General features: G+C 43.5%; 1 protein-coding gene across 2 annotated transcripts in view; it reads left to right on the forward strand.

The window, feature by feature from the left end:
- The window catches only part of sema5a (sema domain, seven thrombospondin repeats (type 1 and type 1-like), transmembrane domain (TM) and short cytoplasmic domain, (semaphorin) 5A), a 95324-nt gene extending 70161 nt beyond the window's left edge, over positions 1–25163 (forward strand). The window contains exons 16-23 of one of the 2 annotated variants that reach the window (XR_005114534.2): positions 7342–7567; positions 14587–14796; positions 16944–17114; positions 17309–17464; positions 19173–19217; positions 19774–19985; positions 21540–21777; positions 22901–23033. Coding sequence is in view for 1 of the 2 variants with exons in the window: in XM_037455904.2 (XP_037311801.2) it covers positions 7342–7567; positions 14587–14796; positions 16944–17114; positions 17309–17464; positions 19173–19217; positions 19774–19985; positions 22901–23020 (1140 nt within the window). In the remaining variant the exon portion in view is untranslated. Of the gene's footprint in view, positions 1–7341; positions 7568–14586; positions 14797–16943; positions 17115–17308; positions 17465–19172; positions 19218–19773; positions 19986–21539; positions 21778–22900 lie in introns of both variants that reach the window. The other variant, XM_037455904.2, reaches the window with a different exon arrangement.
- The last annotated feature ends 38 nt before the right edge of the window (positions 25164–25201 follow it).

A 25201-nucleotide genomic window follows, 5' to 3' on the forward strand; every position in this document is an offset into this window, starting at 1 on the left:
GTTGAAATAGGAGTGTTCTCTTTGTCTGCGGAATTATGCTAGTGTTATTTCCAGTGCTATTTTCACACACACAAACAAACAATCCATAATCCACATTCCTGGTAAAAAAAACATGCAGAGATGGATTGAAGAATATGGGTTATGGGCTGGTGGATCAATTGGATCCTTGAAGTGTGTTTGTTTGTCAGTTTTCTTTCAGATTAAGGCACAGAGTTATCCTGGTTTAGGATTAAGATTCAAACATCTGGATTATTGTCATTCACACTGGCAAATAAAAAGATCTTCTTTTTTATCTGCAGAATGCTAAAGAAGCATTGAACAGTCGCATCGTATTAAGCCAAAAAAACCACATCCTGCAGGTTGTGCGATGGCCTGTTGTGAAGCCAACTTCCCACACAAGTGTGAAACATCCCACACAAGCAGTCGACCCTCAAGAGCACATAGCATTTGATAAATACCCATGACACATTAGCAGCTTCAGAAAACCAAAAATGAAAAGACTGACTTGGCAATACGTTGCAATTTACCACAATAGCATGTACGTCTCACACACATAAACACAGTGCCTCATCAGATGGCAGCTATAAGCTATTTCTCTCATTGCACATCGACCACTGTCTCCACTGGGGCATACTGGGAATGCAGCAGCCATCCTGGAGTAGTTTTGGTGGTGGAGAGGAGAGTCTTCTGATTACAGACCTGTTACGTTTACTTAATTTCCCCTTTTGGTTTTGTTTAGTCACCTCGTTCACCCCCTGTCTCTTCAGCCATTTCAACCTGAACTTAATTGGGGCCATCTTACCACGGTAGTTGTAATTATGCAGATTTCAGTGACACTTTCTCTGTGTCGGGGGGAGAGCTTTATTTGGACAGCTTGGGCAACTGGCGTTGCTGCGGGATATTTCCTCAGATCAAAGAACTTTAAAAAGGTGCTTGAATGATGCACATGTCAATGTTTAACAATTGCTTCGGTGCATTTTAAACCCCGAACAAATAAAGCGTGAAATAGAGGAAATGGTTTTTGAAACAGGAAGCATCTTCCCAATAGAGTTAATATCATAAAATCAAGTTTTTCCCTTAAATATCCAGTGGAAGGGAAAATATTCTTTTGATTTCTTTCTCCCCCCCCCAAAGTAGTGAAGAGGCTGATGGAGTCATTTTTTTGATGCGCCATCTGTCTGTCATTACTTTCCCCGGACAGATCCTAAATTAAACAGAAGGAGACCACGCACACATAGTAACACACACACAGACCAACCCATGCGTACACACAGGTTGCAGCTTCTGTCATCACCGACACTACTGTTTTAGACCGACCCCCTACTGAGACCTGAAAAGATGAACACAGTGTGTTTCTTGGATGTTGTAGCGCAAAGGTACATGTGTGCATTAATGTTTAGCTGTCAGGATTAATGCCAGACATTAATCAACAGTGACAAGCCAACATCTGCTCCGAGTTTCACTGGAATTTCATGCAGACAATTTGCAATAAACTTACTTACTTATGCAACTTATTTTTGAAAAGGTTTTTCATAGATGGACTGGAAGTTTGGTGACAATATTCTGGTCAACACTCCCAACATCAAGTGGTCCCTCTTTTTTTGGTTCTCTTATTGATCCCTGAAGCAACAGCGTCTAAGCTTCCATCCTCTCCGCGGGGACCTCTCAGTGCACAGTCAAAACGCACAGTAGCTCAAGTGAAGCATGTAGGGATTTAGGTCAAGGACATTTTCCATTTTAACAAAAGTTTCTATCCTCGCTTTGCCACCATGAAAATCCTAAAAACAAAACGCCGCTTTGCTTGGATTAAACCTGCCGTGCGTTTGCCCTGTGTGTCATTGACAGACGCCTCCTCGGCAGTCTTATCGCCGTGGAAGTATTTAGTCCTGAGGGGGGTCCTCGTTTCGCTGATGCAAAAGGTCACATGACTGCGACTTCATCAGTCTGAGCTCCATGCAGCGCTGCTCCGTCTCTCTCGTTTCACTGTATCCGCATTACAGCATTACAGGTTAAGTATCCCCAAAGGAGCAAGAAAAAGCTGTGGCTGGAAATAAACAAGCAAGGCTCTGGTGGCCCAGCAGTGAAGTGCTCTTCTTCACCGGTTAACTCTAAACACCCTTACAAATCATTTGAGGAAAGGGTATTTTCTTTTCACAAATAAATAAAGCAGGAAGATGTTATTAATAATGGTGGTTGAATGGTGGTTATTAATAACTACATTTAAGTTGATAAACTGTAGTGCTGCTAAATGAATGTAATCAATTCGATCCATCTTGATGATGATCTCAACGTGAAGATGACTGAGGTGTTGAAAAGAAAATGAATCTTTATTAATATAAAATATACATCTACAGTACATTTTTCACCTCCGTGCTGTGTTTTTAAACACTTTTGCAAAGAAATATGTCCAACAGATCCAGTAGAACTAGCTATATGTTGAAGAAAAGTCCACAAATTACATTAAAACTTGTAGAGCTACCAATTCCACAGCTAGGAATCTGTTCTGTGTTGTTAACAACTGCTGCAGCAATAAAATCCATCTTTGGGATTAAGTAAAAATCGCCTGTCACTCCTCCAGGAAATCAATATTACTTTCTTAAACCTCCATTAAATGCTCATATTGTGCATTATGGGACCAACCAGGGAAGGCTAAAGACACAATGGTCTTCCTACATGGGAAGCTTTTTTCTTGCTGTACTACATTTCCTGAAAATTAATCATGAAGTGCATTCATTAAGTAACTCTTGGAACCCTACAGCTATCTTTCTGACGATGGATGAGCCTCTGGGGGCAAAGAACTGTTGCTCCAGTGTAGCCAATGAATATCCGGAACAAGACTTCCTTTTTCTCTGAATTGCGCAAATTGAGTTACAAGACAAGATTTGGAATTCAGAGAAAATGTAATCTGAGAGGTTATTTCAATATTAAAATGTTATCAAATTGGATTTCTGCCATGCATCCCTTCTCATTTGCTCTGCATAGGGAACGTTTGAACATGATCGGTCAATACATCTCAGAGCTCAGCACAGAATATTGTTCTTTTGCCTGAATATTTAAATTCCAAATCTGTAGATCTGAAAACTCAATGACAATAGAAAGTGAAACACATAAATCACTTGCTGATTCATTGATTTATCGCAAAGTGACTTTCACCTCACTCACATATTTAGTCGTATTGGAGGAAAAATACTTGCTTCAGAGGACTTTAAGAACATTTAATTCAGAATGGTATTTTTCATTACTTTACAGAAAAGTACATCAATACCTCTTTCATGCAAGGACTATAAAGGACCACCATCCTCAGTCGAACGGTACAGCTTGACTCTGCCTCTCAGAGCTAAATAAATCAAATATGGACCACGCAGAACCGGCGATGCACAGAGCTGCTTAATGGCACCAAGAGCTGTTCTATTTACCTGCAGGGTCGTGCAGCCAGACTGCAAAATGAAAGTTAAGTACCCAGTGTTTGTGTAGCCACTGGCAGACTTGACGTGCGAACACCCTTGTGTGTTTCTGCATTTGTGTGTGCGTGCGCGCGCACGTGTGCACTGGTGTGTAGCCAGGAGACCTGCTCCTGGCCGACAGCGAGCTTCATTAACGAGTCAGACTGTTGGGGAGGAGGAGCGGGAGGGAGAAGTCAGGGTTTGACAAAGTGCGCTTTTGGTCGGCGCTGCTAATTGAAGTGATGTCTCACGGAGACTTGAAGAGCACTAGGCCTCCATTTCCGTGCACTAGATAAAGATGTAAGCACTCGAGAGGATAAGTCGCTTTTTTTTTATATCTCAGATCTGGACCGTTCCCTGAAACGTCGGGGTGCGAGTGGGTAAATGCGGACATGAACCGACACGCGCTTTCCTCTCCTCTCTCTTTCGTACACACTCGCAGCTCTCCCAGTCCAATAAGATGTATAATGAGTGTAATAATGGTGGGAGGCTTGAGAAGCACGATTCCGTGTTATTCACCTCCCACCGCTGGCCGGACACAACAGAGAGACTTCGAACACCTACACTTATACACGTACACACTCATGCATGCCAATAAGGAAATAAATACATACAATGTTCACTCTCCACTCTACAGTCTCACATTTTCCAATACAAATAAGAAGAGGCTGATGGCTTAGGGCTCTACAGCATCCACACACTATAATGACACACACACACACTCTCGCTCTATTTCCTTTTTGCCCTTTTTCCTCCGCAATTTGTATCCACTCCCAGTCTATAACACCTAAGAAATAAGCAGGAAGCTCTGCGGATGGAGGCAGAATGAGATCGGGAGCGGCCCGAATCCATAACTCAGCCATGCATAAAGTTACGCACATGCACGCGCATCACACACAAACACACGCTCACAAATCAGTGCAGAAGTGCATCTAAAGTCAAACTTTCCCGATGGTCGACTCGACGCGTTCACGCACACAGTCTCGCGCTTACAAACACCCCGACCAACACTTCCGTACTGAGCAGCCAGGCAGCAGTGAAACGGTGTCGGAGGTCCTCCAGACACACAACGCAGCGCCGCCCGTCTCTCTGAGCAGCTGCTTGTTGGAGGATGTTGCACAGCATCGAATCGCTGGCCTCCATTTGGCCGCAATGCACACCGCTGCATTGTGGGCACGTATTCGAGTCGACATCAGCGGACTAATTGAATCCAATTTTGTGTTCCACATGCCACTTGTCACATCCCACTGCTTCCCGCCATGTTTTCACTTTCGGTTAATTTCCCTAAAGTTTTAATATGAGTGCAGCTGAAAAACACAGAAAATGTTTCCTCTTTTTCTTTGTTGTTGTTCTTGTGATTTTATTATATTGTTTTTTATATGCTGGAAAGACTGTGATGAAACATTTAAATTGTTTATTTTGATCTGTTTGTTTTTGCCTAATAGTGAATCAAAGTTGAATTACAGAGTAGGTCCTTTGTTTTGTTGAGAGGTGCATTTACATATCCAACATGTAATATATGCCTAAGATGACCTATTCACTGCTCTGGCTCAGTGATGTCATTTTAATGGAGTTCTTTTATTTGTTTGTGTGTGTCGGGTTTACGGGTTTCCATGTGCAGGGTTATACTGATGTTTATTTCATATCCTCGGGTCCATTTTTAATGCATTATTCAAAACTAGTTATAAAAATTGCCACTAAAAAAGCAAGGGGACTGTTTTTGTTTTCGTTATTATGCCAGATGTGGTATTTGCGCGCACACCCAGTACCACAAGGCGCTTTTATTGCAAGAAAAGACAATAAGCTGTCTGCTGTCCTACAGCATTTGTTGTTCGGGGCTCAACGTTTTTATACCCTGGACACCCAGTTTGTACCATTACTCCTACTTCTTCTTCACATTATTTTTTTTATACTTTCTAAATAAAACTCAACAAACATAAAACTCAAAAATAGCTTATAATTGAGGTATAATACCTGAAAATATATATAAATCTATATTTATAAAACTAGTCCATTGGTACTTCACATTTAAAAACTCTGTCTATTTTGAAAATATTTTGCATGGATGGTCCACTCGACAAGCCACAGAGCTTTGTGGCCAATCACGTGGCACCCTTTGTCCATGTGGATACATTCTTTGATTGAGGTTTTAGCTTCAAACCCACTAATTATCTCCTTCGCCCTCTGCATTGACTCTAATCCTCAGAGAATGCAGGAAGAAACGCTTACCAGACAAGGCTCATTAAACATTTACTGTGTTTGGCCACCATCAACCATTCACAGAACAAACACAGACAGATCGTTTGCCTTTTACCCCCATCCGTGCCATGTGATGCTTTACTGTTTTTTTTTTGCTCCATAGACAGCTGAGGTTGGCTTTTTTTTTTTTGCTTCCTTTTTATTATTGGCTGATAATCCCAGATTGTGTGCTGGTCTGTGAAGTGTGATGTTGTTAAATATTAATGTCCGGAGATGATTACTGCGCTGGATGGAGTGAGACAGGAAGTGCGGTGGAGGTGACACCCTCATTCATCACGGGGCCCCCGAACAGAATCTAAATCCTTCCTGTGTTTTTAACCTTGGTACCCCGAGGGGGGTGGGGGGCAGCGAGGGAAAGAAGTGGACAGAAACGAGAGGGTGGATACGGAGAGACAGAGAGGGATGAAGGGGACTCGCGGAGGGAAAAAAGAAACAAGGAGAGAGGGAAGAAAAGGAGCTGACACAAGAGAAGTTATGAACAGTGTGTGAGGAAGAGGGGGAAAGAAATATGAAGATAGATGGGTGGATGGAGAGTGAGAACAGGAGAGAAGCTTTAAAGAGGAGGCAAGAAGGTGAAAGATAGACCTGCATACTGTATAATGTATAGTGGTCCTCTCCTCGCCTGACCTGTCAGCCCATCCTATGCGACAGGCTGACGGATTGCAGAAAGTAACTCTTATCTTATTTTGTAAAGGTTTGGCACTCACTCAAGGCCTATTCAGCATAAATAAACACGCGCTGAGGAAAATGGCAGCCACCTCCCCTCCTCTTTTTTGCTGTCATTGCCTCCATACTTACCGCTACCGCTGTGCCCTCATTGTATTAGCATGGCACAAACGGGATCTGGACTGCCTTCTACCCACCTATTACCATCCTGAGTATGGACCAGAGCTATCAAATCCAGTACCACGGAAGATTCTTTTAAACTTCTCACCCAAATAAAAGTTGGTTGGGAGAAGTAGGGGGCAAGATATATACCTATGGGACTCCTGAATGAGACTCACATATCATACCGTTGGTGCCTCTGTGCTGCATTTTTTCATTTTTATTGCCGGGCTTTCAAAGCCAGATGCAGAGAGGAGATAGAGTTACCATTATTTAGCTTCTTCTCTATCCCACATCCTCCTGCTTACCTCCTCCTCTCCTCCATCCTTTCCCGCTGGTTATGAATTAACTTGATGAATGACCTTTTTCTGCCTGGCTTGTTTGTTTGCCTCTTGCAAGTGGCGTAAAGATTATGTATCCTTAGGAAGCGCATGCGGGCAGAATGGCAGGTGTGTTGGGACCAGGCAAACATTGCTTAGTTGGTTTCTGAGGGGTATTTTGGGGGATGAGCGGTACAGGATCTGGCAGCATACAGTAGCGTAAACCAGCCAGAACTGGAATCAAGAGGCTCTTAAGGATGAAGGATGGCGAAAGCCTTTAAAAGGGCTCATTCATAAAAGATTTAATTTTGTAATAGTCACTTTCAAAAGCCATTATTATGCTTTGGAAAGACATCACAAATTTCTTTCCGAGCTTGTCGTGTTTAAATATTCCTGCAATAATTTGTGATTAATGCCTCCTGCATGGAGCATGTCAAACTCATCAATCAAGCCCATGTTACATGCAGCTAAACGTTTGATGTCTCTGATTGCAGGAGTACCAGCCATGCAACACACTGCCATGCCCTGACCTGAAGAAGACCACGCCCTGGACTCCCTGGACGCCCGTGAACATCTCTGACAACGGCGGGCACTACGAGCAGCGCTTCCGCTACACTTGCAAAGCTCGCATCCCAGACCCCAGCCTGCTGGAGGTGGGCAGGCAGAGGATCGAGATGCGCTACTGCTCCAGCGACGGCTCCACCGGCTGCTCTACCGACGGTGAGTGCAGAGCGGACGGGAGACGGGGCGGTCTACTTCCAGCTGTCTCCATCTCGGGGATGGTTCGGTTAACTCGCTCCAACTGGCCGTCTGTGTCTCTGCAGGCCAGTTATTGGCCTCTTCGCCTCCAGCCATTTCTGTTTTCGGCTGTTCGTTAGATTTGACTCTCCGTCCTGCCGAAGTTGCATGAGCGCCATCTCAGTCAGCGCTCGCACTTGTGGTCGCGTCTTCCCTCGACTTTGTCAGAAGATCAAAGCGTCAGACTTGTTAATGAACTTCCAATTCACAAAGCCGATCAGCAGTTTAAAAAGTTATTTTAGCTCTCTTTCACACCAGTGTACACACACACACACACACACTGAGATACAAACACACACCCTGAGGCGTGCACAAAGTTCATTTATTGTCTGGCTAAGAAGCACAAACACATGCTCTTTATCCACCATCCCACATATTCCCTTCTGCCACACACAGCCACACCCCGGGAGAATTAAGAGCTGTAAACGTTTGTACAAGCCGGCAACTAATTGACAAGTTGTTTATGTTGTCAAGTGGAAGGATGCATATTAGTGGGGGGGGGGGGAGCGTGGTGGCACAACGCCACAGGGGAGACTTCAGATGCATCAGTAAAAGTTTGTTTATGGCACTTTGCCTCAGAGGGAAAAGCAGATTTTTTCAAGTTTAAAAATGAGTTCTTAGCTGCGATGTGCCGGCCTCTTAACTTTGACTTCCCGTATGACTCTGGGTGGTCCTTTAATACACCACTCTTGTGCCACATGCCTAGCCCTAATGTACAAAATCAGTGGGGTTTCCTCTCTTTTGATTTAATTTTTGGATTATTCATCACTGTCTTTGCTCCAGCGCTGTCGCTGGTACAAATTGTTCCCCCTCGCACTCCGACGCCGACGCTCATGTGTCTGAAGGGTTTTCAATGAGCGCTCGCTGGCAGGAACAGAGAAAAGCGTGACTGGACACTCAAAGCCATAAGAGCACTGACAGGCCCACATCCAAGACGTTATTAGTGAACAAAGACATGAGCTTTGAATAGTTCTCTCTTTTCTTCTGATTAGTGGGTGACACAATGCGTTTCATTAGAGGTTGTCACCACAAGCCTGACTGCAGATTAGCTTTGGTGCTAATTAGACCAATTGAAAAGCAAATGGTTCATCAGGCAATACTGCAGAGCAAAAAATATATGTTACGTGAGATCTAAAATATATTCAATTTCGTTAAATGTCACTGCAGTTGCAAAGTAGCACAAGTGACTAGACCTATCGGGGTGTATGTGTACTCCCCTGCACTTACATCAAAACGATTCTCTTCTCTGGAGTTTTAGACCATAACTGTAAGGAAGGATGGAATCCCGTGATCCCTTTCTTCATTTCAGCTAGTATGAAAGTGGGGATCCATCTGCGGAGCACCGGTGTGTGTGTGTGTGTGTGTGTATATGCTTGGGGTAAGGCGCGTGTTGGCCTGTTCTGTGAGTGTGTCGACATGTGGATCTTTTCTTTAAATGTGTGACTAGACCGGTGTCCGATTTGTCCTCCTACCGAGCCGCCCGTACATCCCACTGCAGTCTCTTTCTTGCATGCCCAGCAAAGCCAGGTATTCAACTCCTCATTAAAATCACATTAAGACGGTAAACAAGTGAATACCCCAAATTGTTGCCGAAATGGCGATCATTTGCATCTGTGATGTTGAATTTCAGTGTGTAATCCCTTACTTGACTTTATACTTAAAACTCATTTTTTTATTTTAAAAATCCTGTGTTTCTGCCAAAATGATACGGTTGTGTCGTATGCATGTACAATAATTTGTAATGTGTGCAAAAAGAAGATGCTTTTTAAACGGTGCCAAACATCTGACGCAATCGGGGGTTAGAGACTTTTTGCTCTCCCTACAGACAGCGCCGTCCTTTTTTTGTTTTGATGCGGGTGCATGAACTTTAAAATACTTTTTCTCTGTCTCGCCATCGCTGTGATGTCGCTCCCCCGCTACTCGATAAAAAAAAGCCCCCTCTGCCACGCCGTCTTAAATCTTCTACATCACTCCCTGCTCAGGCAGAATGTCACAATGTTTGTAGCTCTGAGCATCAAAGCTATCAGATCTACCTGACATTTGACGGATTGGATTGTATTCTGAGACGTGGCGCACGTTATTGACAAACACTTGGAAGTTTCATCTGTGAAGCGCAGATATGGAGAAATAAATCCCTGCGCCAATCGAGAGAATAAATCGATGTTTGTGATATGTTGGCAACTTTTTCAACCTCTGGCCAGAATCTTTTTCTTTATGAGAGTTATATTAGGAATATAGGATTTAACCAAGCATTTACAGTGAGGTTTTATATAACATACTGACTTGTTTCACATCAGTGGTCATAGCTTAATGATAGCGATGAGTTAATTACTTCATATCCTCAGTGATTTAAAGACCTATCTTGTCTTGTACACCCGATCATTAGTCTTGGAGCAATTGGCGCAAATTTTCCTTTTTATCACTTTATACATCCCTGAATTAATGAATTCACAAAACATCCCTGAATGAATGAATTAACAACAAAATGTGATATTTAATTGCATTGATAGTTGTCAATTTTCGACATCCACATAGTAAAAATTCTAAAAGCAATTTTTAAAACATGGCTTTCCATTTCCCGCCCATTTTTGTGACTCTTCTGTTCACTCAAAAATACAGTGTTAATAAAAACATGTTATATTTCTAGGGAGCTTAGACAAGACATTTGCATTCGTCTTACTCCATCTTGCACACTGCCCTCATCATATTTGTTTCTCTTCTGGGTGGGATGTTGCATCCCTTTAATGTCGTGGTCGGGATACAATGACTGGAGGTTGATTCCGTTGACGGATGAAGGGATGAAGAGTTTGGTTGTAGAGTTGATGCATCCATCATCCAGCCTCAAAAGTGAACTGTAGTGAATGAGCCTCAGCCCTGTAAAGGCCCGCTGCGACGACATGCTCAACTCAGTCAAGGCTTTATTTCTTATTAATATTTCACTTTGACACAGCACGTCCTTGTGTAACCAGCAATGCGGGCGGCAAGTGTGAAAAAGATCAACAGATATATATTGATTGACAAACTCTACTCGTAACTGGTCTTACGATGCAGAAGCAGTAAAATCAAGCTCTAAAAAAGTATTCTCCCTCCCCATTTGCATCTCACACAAACAGAACCAGACACATTGAGGGGGGGAAAAAACGCACTGGAAAGATGGAGGAGATTTCTGTAGGAGACAGCGAGTGTGTAATTTTGCCAGCTTGTGACGGTGAGTGATGGCTTCATCTTTCTTTTTCCCAGGGAGAAACGGTGGAGTGTCAGCGGCTTTCGATGTGTTTCACTTCCGCTGATCTGGTATCAAGGCCACAGCCTTCTCATGGGCAACAGATTAGTTTCTCCTGCGCGGATGTCATGAGCAGACACTGAGTAGACACAGGACGGTGTGCAGGGAGGCCTCTGACGGATGGCAGCCATCCCGGCATCCTTATTGTCTCTCTCTCTCTCTCTCATTCGGGGCTCTCTTTGTGTCTGTGGACTTCTAACAGTTCATCAAGGAAGAAACAGAACAAAAAGGAGTTTGATAATGAGGAAATCCACAAACGATATGAATATTAAACACGTCTTTTGTAATTAGATATTAAACCGACATATCTTGCGATTATTTGCGGGGACAAAATATTTCTTCAAACTGTGTTTTTTTAATAGAATGCTAATGTTTCCCTGACTGATTGACACGCCTCTCTTTGATTTGGCTTTGAACCAGTTTCTGTTGATCTATCTGAAGATGCCCCGGTTGTGGAAAGCGATCCACCACAGTAAACATTTATTTATTTTCTTGTCAAAGTTGTATTTGTTGCTGGGAGCCATTTGAACACTCGTTCAGGGGTAAATCAGTCAGAAGCTGAAAGGGCATGCAATGCTTAATTAAATTGACAGACAAATCCATGGATGATGGGAAAACAAGGGATCGGATATTGCATTGGAAGCTTTCTGTTTTTTTCCTGCTGACTAAATATAACCCGTTGATGTCAGTCGGCAGTGATGGAGGCATTATGGGAGTTGAAGTTCCCTCAAATTGCAACGCTGTATTGAAGTTTAACCTACAAATCTGTTTCATAACAGTAAAACCAGCCAATACAACAAAGTAAATAAATGTGGCAGACAGTGAATAGAACTCCTTCACTACAATAAACCTGTAAGTGGGGAAAGATGCGTCGGCACAGGACGCTGCAAGTAGGGGCTTAAATCCTACTTTTATAAATGTGTCACTCTCTCAAGGATCGGCTCGAAACGTCCCGTAAAACGCCTCCCTGGGCTCACATCAGGTCAGCATGAACATCGTTGTTGTTGTTCTCGTGCGCTTGTGTTCCTGAGCATGTGCACTGATCCCGGGTTTTAATTGCACCTTTACACAGTTTAAATCTGCTCTTCCATGGGAACGTCGCTCGGGGGAGTTTCAGGATCCTCCGCTGCTCCGCAGACCACAGAACAGCTCGGGGAGCAACGCCGAATCGCACGAGTTATGCAAAAGGAGCCATAAGCTTTTAAGATTTAAATAGTTTATGTACAAACACACATATCTGCAGGTCTGATCTCATGGGGAAAGTAGATGGGGAGGAGGAGGGAGGAAGAGTAATGGAGACAAAGTGTGCAGTTTGGAATCTAGCAAAATCTCTCCTATCAGTCCGACGCAAAGCGGATTTGTCTCTCCGGCTTGCAGATGACATCTCGTCTCCATCTCTGCCTCTATCGTTATTTTTCCAAACTTCTTTTCTAGTTGATGGTTTTCACAGTTCCCTCTGGTGTACGTTCGATTGCACGGAATTGCATATCTCTGTGGCCTCATAGGGTCCCTGTCCTTCATCCCCCCCTCATTGAATGTTTTTTTTTTTTGCTTTCACACACACACACACACACACACACAGAAGTTCAAACATTTGTTTACAGTGTATTTCGCCTTTGAGGATGGTGCGAGGTTGGGCGAGGAAAGGGAGGAGGGAACTCCTTTCATGTCCTAGTTTCTTCGCGGCGGGGACTATTTCGGGGTCCCTCTTGGCTCCGGCTCGGGCCGAGCACGTCAGGAGAGATACATTCTGGCCGGCCGCGTGGGCTCCGTATGCAGATTGATTTGTATCCAGTCGCTGCCTTCTTGAAAGGGGGGGCTGCATGCGGTTTGTTTTGTCCCCACAAACTAGCATTCTGCGGTCTCTAGCGTGGGCGCCAGTGTACGGAGGTGCTTGTGTTTGTCTCTCCAGATCTGGCTCTCCTGACGTGTTTGTTTGCATGTTCGAGGGCTGGTCACTCCGTAGCCGTCAGACCAGCGGCCCGGTCTCTTGGGCCACAGAGGGCTGGATAAAAGGCTCGGAGGGGGTCACAGTAGCAAGGGGAGCTGTCCGTGCCACTGCCTGCTCAGAATCGATAAAGAGCGGGAGCCTCGACGGGCCTGTCAGCACTCACGCCAGCTTGATGCCCGCGGAGAGAGTCGGCCAGCGCGCTGCCAAGGTCGCCCCGTAGTTATGAGGAGGTCGAAGGATTTGGGCTAGGTAAACACGCCGCTGTTCCGTGAGAATACAAAGCAGCAGTGCCACGCTAACTGTCAGTGAAAAGAACACGCGCTGACAAAACAACGAGGCCGGGTTGGAGGACAAGGAGTGGGTGGCGACAAAATGTGAAAGAAGGTTAATGGGAAAGATAGACGGAGAGGCAGAGAAGGGTAAAGCATAATAGGTGAGACAGTGAAATAACAAAATATGGATCAGAGATTATAGAACCAGACGAAATGGAAGGTTGCCGGGGGCATGGTCGATGGGTTTACATTAAAGGTCCACATGTGATTCAGCTATTGGTTTCAAAATTACAAAAATGCTCTTTCCTCTGAAGACAAATAGAGATGGAGATAGCAGAATAGTGCAGCGTGTATAATGACATAAAGCAGAAGCTGCACAGACACACAATAAAGACCTCCACTGCCACCCGAAAAAGTAGATAAAAGGCTGGTCTGTTGAGTGAGTGACTCATTGGAGAAGTGCTTGGTGATTTCATCTAAAGTTATTACCATTTACTCTAACAGATTAGTTCACTCTCTTCATTCAAAATGGCCAAAATTCTCCACTCACCCTTTCTGCTCATTTTCCCAGCATTGATTAATGCATGCAGTAATTGCAGCGTAATAGAAGTGACGGTTTCATATTTCATTAGGAATATCCTGTCCGACTTGTTCCAGATGAGTGCACACAGATTAGTGGACTGATTTTGTTTGATGAGGGGGAACGTTTCATGTGTTGACAGGACACACTCAGCTCTCATTCATCTTTAGAGACTGAGAAGAGAGAATTAAATGATGGATAACATCTGTGCCATTCATTTATGACAGCATCAATGTGGCATCTGTCTAGGTACTGATTGTATCCATCAAAATAGTTACTTAACTTGCTTACTACATATTAGTTAAAAAAAAAAATACTTACATCATGCCAAGAGTTGCTATTTGACACTCAACACAAAGTTCTGAATGTCATACAGGTATTTGGTAATAAACCCAAACTTTGGCCCGATGACAACACTTGATAAAAAGCTACGGTTGAAGTTAAGACAGTTAATCCTAAATGAATCCAATTATCCAATTATTGTCGAGTATTCACTCAAAACCACAAATTGAAACTTGGCGCTAAAGGAAAAATTATTAAACTACATCCACTTGGGACCATGAATTAGCAAAATCCAATCCCATTGTTTCTGAAACACTTAAGTCAAATAAAATTGAATAACCAGACAGCCCACTTATGATTGACAGTGTCTATGAGCCTTTACGCCCAATGCGCATAATGTTCCAACAGGTGATTATTATTCAAATCTGTTGATCCGCTTTGCAGCACAGATCACTTTTACACAAAACATGTAGGAACGCAGGAAGTAACGACTTAATGCAGAGAAAAGCGAGCAGAAGTTGTTTTGACAAAAATCCAATAGTTTTTTGTTTCGCCCCAATCTATTCACAACAGGAGAGGTGCTTCGTCTCGGGAGAATTTCAGGCCACACGATGAACGGGGGCTGGTCTTCCTGGAGCTCCTGGTCCCAGTGCAGCAGAGACTGCAGCCGTGGGATCCGCAGCCGGAAGAGGACCTGCAGTAACCCGGAGCCCAAGTACGGAGGTCAGACCTGCTTGGGTCCAGCGCAGGAGTACCAAGAGTGTAACGTCACACCTTGTCCAGGTGAGAAATTCACGCATTAACACGTTACAAGACAAAACACATGAGAACATCAAAATAAGAATATTTCCGAGGCTGGAAGTCATTGAGATGGCCAGCTGTCGTTGTCACTCACACATAGATAAGAACATACTCCGCCACACCGTACTAAAAAGGTATGAGATATGGTTTTCCATGATCAATGGATAAAGGGGTAAAGTGACTAAATGACTTCAAATCATCTGGAAAACAAAAGAAATCAGTTCCAGATAAGAGGTCTAACAAAGACCCCAATTTACACCAGAAATCAAAGAGACAATCCCCATGGCAATCCAGTATGTAATTACATTGCAGGGTAATTATGCAGCGAGCTATGGGAGGCCTTGTTCTGTTGTGAAAAGCCCTTAGACAATGCATTTTCAACACTCCTCTAGTGAAAGGCTGAGAGAGGAAGGGTTCCAATTAAAAGAATACTCTGCCTGACTAAGGAGGCAAGCTGTCTAAATGGAAATCCAATGCCTAGTTTGCCATGAAGCACACCTAGTATCCTGCACAGGCCCCATGCAGAGAAGCTTTTTTTTTTTTAAATCAACCCATTGGGAGGCGAGCAAGGTATCTCACACAAAGCCTGGATCTGCATGTCATCTCCAGCAGCCGCAATTAGTCTTCATAACTGCTGCCGCGGCGTAACCAAGCAAAAAAAAAAAACACGAGGGTGTGCAGCCATTGACACAATTTCTACAGACGGTTAATTCGTGCTGTGAGAGTGCAATCCCGCTCCCAACAGTTTGAGTTTGGCCTCTAACAGGCTGCAGCTGTTATCAGCTGCGAGCACAGATGAAGTCTCCGGATCTAAGAGCATCCGAATTGCTTTGTTCAGGAAAAGCTCGGCCTGTGTGGTTTGCCACTAATATTCCCCGTGAGTGTGATGTAGAGTGAATGCGCTTTGATTTTCCTGCCCCACATCACTATGCTAATGCATGTAGTACACCTATTCTGGGATGTTGACTGTAATAATACCAAAGCTACAGTATGTTGATGAACAACTCCGCACTCCTGTTCCCCAAAGGGATGGACTTAACCCAGCCGGAGTAGTTATGAATACTAATGAGCACTCAATTAGCACCCCCTCTGAAAGTGAGATATTACACTGAGGCAAGCGGAACCGTGCTGGTTTTAGCTAATAATCCAGTGGTTTTTAAATGTAAGGAGGTGGTATAATGCCACCATATATCTATTTTGGAAAAACAAACAAATCAGTGTTTTTTTTCCCCGAGTTGTGCGGCCGCGATGAGACGATCCGTCATCGAAGGCCAGGAATCGACCTATGTGTCGCTTTGTGACAAAGAAATTACACGACGAGATGAGAAAAAGCATCGGCAACTTCAATTACCTGCACTGTGCTGCCAGCCGTCATTAGCACTTTAACGGCATTTCTCAAGTGGTTCCGAAAAGGTAATATTTCTCTGCCACAATGAAGTCAATTTTTATCGACAGGATTGGCGAAGGATATTTCCCTCTGCTGCAAATTCACGGCCAAAGATTCCCGCCATTTGATTGTTCTTTTCCCTCCCCTCTCTAACTTTTCCCTCCCCTCTCTAACGTCACCCCATCATCTCCCTTTCTCTCTCTCTCCCCATCCATCTACGTCCATCTTCTTTGTGTGCCGGTGCCGTTGTGAGTTTTGCCCGCTTTCGCCACTTGGCGCGCGCATACATTTGCGAACAACAACAGAGGCAGATTGTTATGCTTCATTTGTCTTTATTAATCGGAGGAGACAGTGTTGAGTTCGGGGGGGGTGGGGGTCAGGCGCTCGGCGTAACAGCTGGTTGAAGCACACTTCCTGTCATTTCAAAAACACTTACGCGCACACGCATCTCCAAATGGCTTCGTATTCCTGCGTCACGCATCGCAGTTGGAAATGGCTTGGAATGACTTCCACTCATCACTCGGTGTTCAGAGGAAATTGTCTTTTCAAATGACCTGGAACATACATTTTAGAAAACACAAAAGCACACATTATGGGGAGAATTCTCCCAGAAAAACAAGAAACTTTGAAATCTACTGACCTGTTTCCTGCAGCCGTAATGGAGCTTTTTTGTTTTTTTTAAGAATCATTCAGTTTTGTGAGCAATAGTTTAAAGAAAATGACCCTGATATCCTTGATTTAGTGGACGGCAGCTGGTCGTGCTGGTCTTCATGGTCCAAGTGCTCTGTGACGTGTGGAGGGGGACACTACATGAGGACGCGCACCTGCAGCAACCCCCCGCCAGCTCACGGAGGGGACATCTGTCTAGGCCTTCACACTGAAGAGGCACTGTGCAACACACAATCCTGTCCAGGTAAACACACACACACACCTAAGTGATAAGTAGCTTTGGGCCTTGACCCGGCCACCAATCCATCACAGGTCCAATCTCTTATTTTCTTTGGTCTCATGCGTGACTAAAATGCAGCTGAGGGGGGGTCAGGCCACTCCTTACATATGGACACACACTTCACAGGCTGTGAGATAAACTGTCAATGCCATTCCCAGAGAGCTGGTCCAGCTGGTCGGCGTGGTCCCACTGTGACTCCAACGGCGCCCAGATGCGCGTGCGTCACTGCGACGTCCTGTTTCCCACCGGCAACCAGTGCTCCGGAAACAACAGCGAGAACAGGCCGTGCTCCCCTGACTCCAATTTTATACCAGGTGATCTCTCTCTCACACACACACACACACACACGCGTATGAAGCTGTCTACGTGTCCGGGAAAACGCTGCTTCTCTTCTGAAATGTCTTGGCCACTCGTGCATGACTTAATGCACAGCTTTGAGCGCGCACACACACACACACACACACACACTCCTACTCCATCACCCACTACCATATGCCCTCAGCGGTAATTCAGTGCCTTTCCAAGAATCCCGTGATAATGGAATACATAAGTGATCCCTCTAAGGGACTGGTATCAGGTCGCAGGTCAGGTTCAGCAGCAGGGCAGCACTTTGGGGAAAGGTAGTGATAGTGTCTCCCGCTCAAGGACTCCTAAATGCGGCAGGTGATTATTACACGGAGGCGTGAACCCGGGTGCTACACGTAAGGACAGTCTCCCCACTAACTCCGCCGCTATATTAGTTTCATTACGAGTGTGGGAGTCTTGTCGAGCCAAGTTAAAACCACTTACACAAGCAGTTTTATGTTTTTGTCAGATGGGGGAAATGGCTCCTGTGTGTAGTTATCTGTACTTGGTCTTTCATGGTTTTTTTTAGACTTATTCTGTGATCATTTAGCTCTTTTGTATTATCTAATACATCATTGTAGAGTTAAACATTTAGATTTTTTTCTGTTAACAGTTTATGCAGTAACTCCTTTTGTTATAAATGGTAAGACGAGACAAGATCAACTCCAGAAAATTGAGTAAACCTTGACCGGATTACTTTTGCTAATCTGCCCATATTCACTAGATATTAAACCAGCTACACCTAATTAGCATGGCTTGTGTTGCATTTTTTTTTAAATAAACATCAGTTATAATAGTTTCCACGTAGAGAGCACCTCTTTGATCTGTTGGCCACATGAAAGCCATCTTTTTTTGTAACTATTTGATCTACTTTTCAAGATATAATAAATATTCAGAGGGGAGGCTGAAATAAAAAAGGAATTCCAAAGTAAAAAAAGAAAAAAATTAAATCAATGTTCAGCGTACAGCTGCAGAAAAAGGTCTGTTGAACAATTCTTTAAAAAAACATTCTGAAAAACTAAAAGTTCACAAAGTCCTTCTAAAAAAAACATACACACAAACCATTAACATCGATATATAATCTTGGACTGGCATCTCCTTATTGACAGCCAGTAGCGGTTTCATCCAAAAGATGATTATGAAATTAAAATCGGATCACTGCCAACACTGGAAATGCTATAAAATGGTTATTAATATTCTGGAAAAAATCATATTTTTGTGGCTTAAGACTCTTCATTATTAAACATTATCATTAGTTGTGGCTTCAGAATAAACATTTGATTAAAACAAAAACGTGTAACCTTTCGGTATTAATTAGCGGGGATATAATAATTATGAAAAGCCTCCACAGGTCTTTATAGAATTACCCATTTGACATTATACCTTATCATCCATCCCCTTTAATGGGAAAGGTAGTCCATTAAGGTTCATTAGATACGTCTTGTACTTCATTTCCTTTAATGAGAGCTGATACTTTTCATAAACCACTCCAGGTGCCACAGCCTTGATTAGCTTTTCGGGGTTTTTGCGATAATCTGCTCCATATTGGGTACAGCTTTCATTTCCACACTCAACCTTCAAAGGTACAATTTGTCATGCTAACAGGGCTCTATGTGTAGTGTACATTGTGTTTAACCCTAATTCTGCTGCTTTTTGCTGCTTTTTTGCCTTTGTCAGAAGTCTCGATTGCACGCTCCAGTCAGGAGGAGAAGCTCTGTGGAGGTAATTGAAGTGTGTGTGTGTGTGTTTTTCACACCAGGCCTTTTACATGTCGACGACAATAAGATAGATGCACTTTACTTCTTAAATATGATTCACTCCAAGAAAGAAGAAAACAACATTTTAAGGAAAACACAAAAACATATGTATTAGACTGCCATTTTAGTGAAATGTTCCCAAATTGCTAAATAAATCAGAATATCATTTACACTATTTATTCTTTTGAATATATAAATATACTCTGTTCTTTTCAGTTTATCCTGGCAACATGCACTGGCATCAGAAGTAATTAAAGATGAGAACAGCAGTGTAAATAGAGCTGATATAGTCAATATCCAAGTAAAGGTTGCATGTGAATGGTAGATACAAACTGCGCACACATCCGCCATACAGTCCCACACAGTCGCACAAAGTATGAACAATACAACAGATAGAGACTCAAGTGCCTCCTGTGGTGCAGGACACACCATCGACACCATTTGAATTGCAGCCACGATTACTGCTTCCACCTGTGTGAACTAACTGAGAATTACCTGCATCCTGCTCCTCCCTCTGCCAGACTTCAACCTCTTCCACATGATCGCCGTCGGCCTCAGCAGCTCGATCCTCGGCTGCCTGGCCACCCTGCTGGTGTACTCGTATTGCCAGCGCTACCAGCGGCAGTCCCACGAGGCCACGGTCATCCACCCCATTTCAGCGGCGCCGCTCAACACCAGCATCACCAACCACATCAACAAACTGGACAAATACGACTCGGTGGAAGCCATCAAGGTCTGTGCACAGGTTGGCGCTGGGTTTCATTGCGGGTGACACTTGACCGGCGTCCAGATGCGTAGACGCGAGGCGGCAGTTTAACGCTGTAACATTTCCTCGCGGGTTTGACCATAAAAAAAAAATAATCAAAAATCGATGGATGTCACGCTCTCACGCCCCCATCCTCCGGTGTCAGTTGTGATTAAATACACTTCTTACTGCATGACTGTCACCGTCGCAGTGACGCTCTAACAGACAGACGGGTGTGGGTACGTCTTCTCCCCCGTGTGCTCCTCTGCTGTGTGTCTCCGTGTGTGACTTTGTTCTGTGTCAGTGGTCATACGCTGCTTTCTCAAAACACACTAAATCGGTGGGCGCGGAGGTAATCCTGCATAGCTAGGGTTCTTTGTGTAACTATCGCATCCATAATTGCAGGTCTCAGACCACTTTTTAAATGTTTGTCTCGGAATCAACTGCTTTTTTTTCCAAAGACCACGACTGCTCTAAACATCCTGTACATAGTTATTTGTTAGCTTTGTTACTCTGGTCCCTTGTAGAGCCCAAAAAGACAATGTCCACACATATCGTTCACCTCTGCAAGGGCCTTCCGTTATTTATTCAAGACGTTTCTCATGGTAAACTTTTACACACACACACACACACACACACACACACACACACATTATATATATATATATATATATATATATATATATATATATATATAATGTGTAAAGTAAAAACGTTGAACGCTCCAAGCTATTTCACTTTGCTTCAGCCTCCTCTTCAACATGAAGGGAAATGCGAAGCCATACAGTGGTGGCTCAGGGTCGGCGTTTAAGGCATAAATTGGTATTCTGTAAAGTTTTACATTGAAACGGCTCGGTATCAGAATTTGGTTTTATTGCAGTGCTCATAAATCTGCCATTTTTGGCAGGTTTTTATTTGCTTGTGTTAGATCCTGTCAGAGGAAGTCTTCAAATTTAGACACGCGTTATAAACTAAGTGAATGCCTGAATCTCCATTCGCAAAATCTACTTATCATATATGAAAGTGTCACAAAGTGAGAACAGATCCTTTAGCTCCAGGCAAACATCTCTGAATATAATGTCATTGCGGAATAAAGGTGTGAGGAGCGTTCATCTGTCATACAATTAGAGTCAGACGCATGGAGCATAATTCAGTTGGTGCAATTGCAAATACAGGCGAATATAAATAAAGACAGACTGCGATGAAAAACAAAATCACTGTCTCTTTTTCAGAAAGCACATTCTACTTCTAACCCTGACTCGCTAAGCCTAAACCATTTTTGTCGTTCCTGTAAATATTCACAACAATCAAGTGTGCAAAACTGAACATTCTTGGAGCTTCATTTAAGAAAGAAATGATAAACGCCTGATACCAAATCACAAGTATTGGGCTTGAATCTTGAATGTTTATGAGTCCTGACTTTTTGTTGTGTATTTCCAGTAGCTGAAGTACGATGTACAGCTACATGTTGTAGACTGTGGAGGCAGAATATGGCCTCGGGGTTTCTTTGAGGATGATTCTTGCCCATTCCTCTCCTTGCAGCCAGACGTATCGGTACTCTTGCCACTGGACGACCCAGCCATGCACCAGCCCCTCTCTGCTAACATGGGGGTGTCAATGCGTGGCCTGGAGATTTTCTACTAACCTCTACAACATCACGTCTCTCGATACCCTCCCCTCCCCTCCTCAACAACTCTTTGATCCCAACCACCACTACTACTTCCTCCTCCCCACCGCGCCCTGCCCTTCCACTTCCTGTGGCACTTCCTGTGTTTGGCAGGTTGGAGTACAGACTCTAGTTTCTCTTTTTCTCCTCAGACCCCTTCATCCCTCCGTCACAACCCCCCCCCCAAACCTTTCCCCCACTCAGAATGTGAGAAGGCAGTGTATCCTTCCTGTGTTTCTCAAGTCCCCCCATTTGCATGTTTCTTTTTTTTTTCATGTTCGTCGTTCGTGTTTCTCGCCCTCTGTTTTTACTTGATGTTGACAAAGAAAATCCATTTTTATGTTGTTTACTATGCTCCTCTGTTACCTCTATCACTAATGTCACTTCCTTGATCAATTCTGTTTACTGCACCAAAATTGCAATCACTCTTCGGCCAATTAAAGAGGTTTAAAAGCGGTAGGACAAAGTAGATCATGCTAATAAGCATCGTAAGCACAGCTGTTTAAACGCAGCCGCGGGGGCCACCCGCAGAGACACATCACCATCGTCGGAGCTGCAGTGGTGTTGATTACATTCCCTCTGTGTGCAAATCACATAACGGGAAGCGAGCAAAAATATGAGGTTATTTTATATATTTCTTTTGTCCAGCACACTCGTTCCCCCATCGGTGTCGGTTGGAAACATCCATCAACGGCAAATGCAGCATCATCAAGTGTTCAATTACACCGCCCCAAGGGACCCGGAGCGCACACACACACACTCACAGACTGCCTCTGAACGGATCCATTTGGCAAATTGCTGATGCTGTATTGAGCACCACATCAGAAGCTCATTCCATGTTTACTCCGTCACGTGGGGACAGGGAAGATACCCCCGAGGCTCTTTCTTATTGTTTAACAGAAAGGGACTCACTCTTGATCAATTGTTATGGCTTGGATTGTCCTAAAGGACCAACAACTGGAGAGCCATAAAAACTGCTGATGCTGGGTATTAGAGATGACAGAGGTGGACATACGCACATGCATCAAACAAACATCATTTTTCCAGGCTGTTTGCAAACGCTTTGACCTTCCTCTGTGAAATGTTTGTTTCATTCACTGAGCGGCCTCCCATTGATTTGTGTTGCTCCTTTTTTTTTTATTTTCTGGGCTAAATGGATTTACTTTTACCTTGCTATCAGGGCTGAACAGCCCTTTAATCCATACTGACTCCTGCTTTTTTTTTTTTTCTTCCACAGGCCTTCAACAAAAACAATCTGATTCTGGAGGAAAGAAATAAGTACTTCAACCCACAGCTTGCCGGGAAGACCTATACCAACGCATACTTCACCGACCTCAACACCTATGATGACTATTAAGCCTCTATTTGGCAGTTCAGACACCACACCATAGCTAGGAAACCATCCCGATCATCCATTTTGACCGTATTCTTCTTTTTTTTGTGCTTTGTATTGAGATTCGTGACACCATGCGGGGGATATTCCCACTCTAAAGACTGGTATGTAGTGAAAACGCAAGACACGCAGTGTTGCCAACAGAGTGAAATGCCCACTTTCTCTCAGGTGCCTTGGGGTACACTCGGAAAGTTCAAATTCTGTGGGATAACTTGCCTTGCCTCTCTGCCCGAGAAACTGACAACTGGAATTCCCAATGTGGACAAAAAAGGGAAAAATATAACTCAACTCAAAGAGACTGGGAGATATGATCCCCCTTAAACTTTTCTGTGACGCCTCTAAAACAGACCTGTATTTGTAATGATGGGAAATAACCACAAAACCGCTTTGCATGACTTCATCTGATGTGTTTCCTCTGACGTTCTGTTTGGTTTTTGTTTTTTTTGCATGGTTGATTGCATTCCAGGGTTTTGGAGACTCGCAAGCAGCATTTAATGTTTTGCTTTTCTTTAATTGGGGACTGGTTTGGTAAGTCATGAAACAAAGACTGTGCTGATGTCTGATGGCTATTACCATTTACTGCTGCAGCATTCTGCAGATGGATCAATGCCCACCTGAGTCCGAAATCCAGGATGTAGATATTTTAAGTCTGGTCAAGTTTGTCTACTTATTTTGTCAAACGCTCTAGCAGCTAGCAGTTATTAGCGTACCATTTCTTTTGCTTTCCCTTTTTTTTGTAATTTGTTTGCTTTAAAAAAAAAAAAAAAAAGGGTACATCCGTTTTGTACAGAATGTTAAGTTTGAAGCCTTTGTCGGTAGATTTTCTAAATACATTTATTCAATGTCTTAAGTGTTTAAAGAATAAAACATTTCCTTTTGAAAAGAAAGAAAAGGTTACTGTGCATTCTGACAAGTAATCAGTAGTATTCATATCAGCCTTCATCATGTTCAGTCTTGTGTCACCATACTTTTTATATTTTTTGTAAAACAAAAAAAATGATGTTTTTGAATTTTGATAGTGTTTGCTATTCCTTTGGCTTCTGCATTAAATACTTAATTTGTGAGTCCATTACTGTACAGATGGAGCATAGCAAAGGCTTCTCTCCTGAACCCCAGCTGGAGGGCCCTTCTTTGAGATGAATTCCATTCATCAAGTTGAGATATTTCTGTTACAAATGTGCAACCAAATATAAGGTTGTTCAATAGTTCAGTTGCAACTAACTCTTTTTAAGTTTGCTTGTGTTACTGTGCATAAATTAAAATCTGCTTCGTACACAACAGACTTGTCAGAGTTTGAGTTATACAGGTCCATTTATAAAACATTGGCAGAGCTTTGATGCCCTCGATCTCAAATCACTGCAGCTCTTAACTTAAAAGATAGTTTCGACCAGGTACAAGTGTGGAACGCCTCTCTCCTGTGTGGGTTTTCTCTGACAACTTGAAAACTTTGATGTAACTCAAAGAAAGTATTGTTGTACCACAGCACCAGCACTCCATAAATCACTCACGACTGGAGTAGAAGAGTCTCTATACCTGACTTTTACAGGAGATTCAGCACAGCCCTGCTGTGAAAATAGCAATCCAGCAGTAGAAGAGGGATACCTGAAGGATACAAAGGCAGGAGGGTAAAGGTGGAGGGGGGGGGGCGATGTTTGAAGACTAAACTCTAATCTCTATGATGGCGCGCAGCACCTCACACAGTGCTCGTTCTCCATCAACCTTCAACTTGACGTCCATTCTGTGTGCTGAGGGTAATGGAGGGGGTGTTATCAATCACCTCGCCGTTTGGTCGCTTTGGGGTGGGAGGGGGGGGGGGGGGGGGCTGTCCAAGCCCGGTGCCATTTGACTCTAGAGAATTGATCTCTCTGCTTTTAGTTCAGTCTAACTACCTGAGAAAGTATTGCACACACAAACACACACATGCAAGAGGTTGGAGGATAGTGAGTCTATGTGCAACAGTGTAAGCACATGCAGGGCTTATCAGAAACATGATTTGATGCAAAAGTTAAACGCTTTGCTTTATCAGAAGAAGATGATGAATGTTTGTTGCTTTGCATCTATGACAAACATATAATTTACTTAAATAAAGATGAAATGTGACTATTCACTTCAGTCTTTGTTGTTGTTTGATAACTGTTATTGAAG

The sequence above is a fragment of the Pungitius pungitius genome, chromosome 19, assembly GCF_949316345.1.
Source record: "Pungitius pungitius chromosome 19, fPunPun2.1, whole genome shotgun sequence".
Classification (NCBI taxonomy): Eukaryota; Metazoa; Chordata; class Actinopteri; order Perciformes; family Gasterosteidae; genus Pungitius; species Pungitius pungitius.